The following is a 5,071-nucleotide window of genomic DNA, read 5'->3' on the forward strand; positions in this document are numbered from 1 at the left end:
AGTGGAAGAGGCGGGGCGACGTCCCGGATGAAGGTGGCAAAAACAATGGGATATGGAGAAGAAAGGTCGATGGTTTTACAGAATTCAAAGGAAAGTGGGAGAGATGAGAAGTGCAGGAAAAAACAGGAGAGATGAGATAGTAATATCAAGGATGAGATTTTGGACATACAAGATTAAATGGTACACTTTATAAAATGGGTAAACATGATACAGGAAGGTGTACATTTTGTGGGCAAGAAGAAACTGTGGAACATGTTATGATATACTGTCAGAAATACGAGTTTGAAAGAAGGATTTTAATAGAAAAATTTAAGAAAAAAATAAAAATGCGATTTATACTAGGGGATATTTTACAAAATAAATCTGGAAATGAATGTTACAGTTTTATTTTTCAGTATCTTAGAAAAAATAATTTGTATGAGAGGATATAAAATGTCATTTTGATCCACACTCCATACCAGTTGGTGGCGGTAATACACCATTTTGTTGCTTGTCAACCGCCAATAAAACCTTAAAAAGAAGAAGAAGAAGACGTCCCGGATGCATGTAAACATCCACGTCAACAGAAAGTGTATTAATGAAACACTTCTAAGGTCACGGAATAGCGCAAATATAGATTTTACCGGCTCTGGCGGATGTATAATTAAATGACTTAAACACGGTGGTGTTTTTAGGTTTGTGCAAACAATGGCTTCCCTAACGCAGAGAAACTCGGGCCTGGTGCAGAGACGGACCGAGGCCTCGCGTAGCGCCGCCGCCGCGGATAAGGAGAAAAGCCCGGGCGAGGATGAGTACGAGTCCCGCCGCGGAGAAGAGGACGACGACGACCAGGGAGACGCTAAAGAAACGCGTCTGACTTTGATGGAAGAGGTGCTGCTGCTCGGACTGAAGGACAGAGAGGTTTGGCGTGACTTCTGTGGCTTTGTTAGTCAAATGGTCGCCAGGAAGCGGCTAGTAACGTAACTGGTGAACTAGATGAATCCTGCAATACGACAGAAATTAAGTGTGTTAAGAGCAGCTGGTCCTGGAGAGCTTCACCATTTAGCCTTCTATGAGGGTCCCAGTCGTGCGCTTTTTGTGTGTGTGTAAAATAAGGCTGAAAGGCGAAAGGAGCTGTATGTGTGTGAATTATGTAACTCTTTACACGTCACTCAATATAAGAGTTGCAAAACAACATAGCTTGTAAAGGTTAGACCAATAACTTCAAAATTTCACAAAATGAATGCAGTCAGGAGCATAATGGCATTACATTTAAAGTTTTGGTCATCTGTTACTTTATGCAAGCATGTAATTTCTTCCCTATCCACGCTAATGATAATAGCAGTATATCTTATATGATGTCTGCTGATGTTATTCTTAGAATAATAATTGGTGGACATTGTTGTTGCTCAGGGTTACACATCATTCTGGAATGATTGCATATCATCTGGACTGAGAGGGTGTATGCTTATTGAACTGGCCATAAGAGGACGCCTGCAACTGGAGGCATCTGGAATGAGGAGGAAAAGCCTGCTAACCAGAAAGGTGTGTGTGATTGTTTTGGAGGCTTGTTTTTAACATGCTTAACACTTTTATCTTTACTCTTTAAACCTGTTTGTTCTTCAGGTGATTTGTAAATCTGATGCCCCCACTGGAGATATGTTGCTAGACGAGGCTTTGAAACATGTTAAAGAGACTCAGCCTCCAGAGACAGTCCAGAGCTGGATTGAGTTGTTAAGTGGTGAGTTGTGAACATATTTGATACAAAATACAGTATATATACAAGAAGACAAGTTATTTATTTTCAAAGGAAAGTTCACAGTTCCGATCCTGTATGAGTGACTTTCTTCTGTGAATCACAAAGATATATATATATATATATATATAATATATATATATATATATATATATATATATATAGATATATATATATATATATATATATATATATATATATATATATATTTTTTTTTTTTTTTTTTTTTTTTTTTTTTTATAAAGTGTATCAATGTTATTTTAATGCAGTGAAAATTGTTGGGGTCCAGTGTTGTTTTACACCCTACTGACTTCCCTTGCAGGCTCTTTTGACGCAGTTTGCTCATTGCAACTCTTATTGGTGGGGTTTTCTGTACAGTATCATTGGCAATAGTTTTTCACCACAAAATCTGGTGTTAAAAATTTTTTTTTTTTTAAATAAGTTAATAACGTGGGCTGATGGCATCAACAAAAGCACAGATTATTAACCTCGTAGCTCACAGTAGGCCTGTCTTTAAAGGTTTAAAGTTATTGTTAAAACTCAATTTCCCCAAGGAGAAAATGAATGGCATTTTTATTTCCGAAACCCGACTGTTGCACTCTATTGATCTCAGTGGTGGAAGTGCTCGAAAAGTAAGAGGAATTGGTGGCATCACCCAAAATGAAAGGTTTCTCCAAAGTTATTTTGATATTGTGTTGACTTAAAGCTTTATATTGCAAATAAGATTGTCGTATAAGACAATATTGACTTGTATAAGATTGCTACAAACATCAAAAGGTACTACAAATGGGTCAGTCCGGTTGTTCTAGTCATTTCAAGAGCCCTTTTTACGTTCTGTAGGTGAAACCTGGAATCCGTTGAAGCTGCATTACCAGTTGCGAAACGTGCGAGAGCGCTTGGCTAAGAACTTGGTGGAGAAGGGCGTCCTCACCACAGAGAAGCAAAACTTCCTGCTTTTTGACATGACCACCCACCCGCTCACCAACAACACCATCAAGCAGCGGCTGGTGCGCAAGGTCCAGGAGGCCGTCCTGGAGAAATGGGTCAACGATCCCCAGCGGATGGATAAGCGTGTACTGGCACTGCTGTTCCTGGCACATTCCTCTGATGTTCTAGAGAACGCCTTCGCTCCTCTGCTGGACGACCAGTACGATCTGGCCATGAAGAGGGTGCGGATGCTTCTGGATCTCGAGCCCGAGGCTGAAGCTGCTAAGTCAGGCGCCAATGAGCTGCTGTGGGCGGTGGTGGCCGCTTTCACCAAATGAACCTCCAGACTAGAGAGAAAGGGACTCAACTTTGTGCTCATGGCATGGGACTGGCCCCAAGCTTGGTTGATTCGGACTTATATTGGTGATGGTGATGATGGAAATGCAAATAATGAAGGAGAAGATGCTGATGATGACGATACTTGGAAAGGGACAGCTTTTTCTCATTGTCACAGATCTGTCTCTGACCTTCACAAAGGTGTTGCCCTGTCAACTTCAAATGGCCAATAGTTGCTACATGATTGCAATTCACTGTGAGGTTTCTTGTAGTCCATGCACTTAGATCATGAAGTTCATGTAAGAACAAAAATGAGCGCATTGAAGGGAGGTGGTTTGCAAAGGGTCTGTACTTAACTAGGCCATGACTAACAATAATCCAGATCCTGGTATAGTTCTACAGTCATTTCAAACGCCATGTGTCTTTGAATAAGGAGCCACTTCTTCCGAACACACAGGTTTGATGATCCTTGTCATGTGTTTCGGTTGCATTTGCATACTCAGCAGGAAATATTCCATTAGTTTCTGCTACCTGAAATGGGTCCTGAGTTGAAAGAAAATAAACCAATTCACATTTCAAAAGACTGAAACGCAAGCATACGTTTTTCTCCGGTGCTTTGAAGATACATGACCCTGCTTCCTTGCAAATCTTCTTTCCAGAAATCCACTCTTTCTGAATGCTCAAAGAATAAAATGTTCTAATGCGAGCTAATATTTTTGTTTTTTTTGCTTGGTGATTCATATCGGCCTGTGTATAAAGTGTATCTAACTTGATAGCGATTGTTATATTACTCACTGCCTTTTTGTTCTGCGTTCGGCTTATCAAATCTAATTCATATCTCCAATACGAGATCAACAGTTCATTCTGTCAATGAATGGTTGAGTTTTATACTATAATGCACCACAAACCAGGTCAAGGAAGCATTGAGCTCACACTCTCAGAAAAAAAAGGTACAAAACCTGTCACTGGGGCGGTACCTTCTCAAAAGGTACACTTTTGTACGTTTTAGATACTAATATTTGCCTTTAAGGTACCAATATGGACTCGTTAGGTACAAAGGTGTGCCTTTTGAAAAGTTAACATCCCAGTGACAACTTTTGTACCTTTTTTTTCTGAGAGTGCACAAATACAACATAAATCAAACATCTGGGTTTAAGTTGCCTCATAACTTTCATTAATTTCATACAAATAGCCAGTCAAACACTACAGGAGCCCCAACTTCAAGAAAGGCATTCATTCCCGAGGCCTTTTCACAGTGATCACTGCATTGATGTAACTTTCTTGTCATATATATGGTTTTGTTCATGCCATAATCTCTCTTGCTATGTTTCCAATTTTTATACTGTTCTTAATAATTTTTATTTTGTTCCTTGCTATAGCTGTTACCACTATATTTCAGAGTCGTTTGTCATGTTTTTGGTGTCTCTTGACCTGAAAGTGAAGAGGTAAAGCACAGGATAGGGATACACCCTTCCTGTGTACGCAAGCAGGTTTGACATGATGATTTACTGTTAGTAAACAATACGTAATGAGCTGTAAAAGTAGAGATGGTGTGAAACGGATTCCCTGATTTGTACATCTGCTTTGTATCATATAATAAAGTAATATCTTTAAGTGCCTGGGAGGTATATGAATATTAGATGTCCTCATTCTTTGTGTATTGAAGATGTTTTCTTGTAGAGATTTCAATGCTATGACTGAATTTGGTCTTAATGCAGTCAGTTCTCATTTATTGTACTAAGAACATGGTGTAAATGTGGCATGATTAGGAATGCAGATCTGAGTAAGTTGGCCATTACCTCATGAACACGTATGCTAAAGGTAAAATTGTACAGTTTTTTTTTCCTCCGAACACATCATGAATTAACAGTTCAGGCACGACTGAACAGCAAGTTCCCCTGTTCAGTAAAAGAGTCAATTGTTGATTCTGAAATCGCTCTGATGGATTGTGTTCAGAGAAGTGTTATGGTGCGTTATTATTAGGTAGTATTAGACGTCGTTATTATATCAGGTGTGTTCAAGATGGGGGTTTACCTTTCCTACAAACAGTTCAGCAGTTTTTAACTTCTACAA

General features: G+C 39.3%; 1 protein-coding gene across 1 annotated transcript; it reads left to right on the plus strand.

Moving 5' to 3' along the window:
* The first annotated feature begins 530 nt into the window (after positions 1 to 530).
* On the plus strand, positions 531 to 4,637 carry LOC109097803 (Golgi phosphoprotein 3-like). The gene is made up of 4 exons (XM_042764804.1): positions 531 to 900; positions 1,393 to 1,524; positions 1,606 to 1,720; positions 2,576 to 4,637. The coding sequence occupies exons 1-4, from the start codon at positions 688 to 690 to the stop codon at positions 2,998 to 3,000; spliced, it is 885 nt and encodes a 294-aa protein (XP_042620738.1). The 5' UTR covers positions 531 to 687; the 3' UTR covers positions 3,001 to 4,637.
* The last annotated feature ends 434 nt before the right edge of the window (positions 4,638 to 5,071 follow it).

This window comes from Cyprinus carpio, chromosome A10 (genome assembly GCF_018340385.1).
Source record: "Cyprinus carpio isolate SPL01 chromosome A10, ASM1834038v1, whole genome shotgun sequence".
NCBI classification, from domain to species: Eukaryota; Metazoa; Chordata; class Actinopteri; order Cypriniformes; family Cyprinidae; genus Cyprinus; species Cyprinus carpio.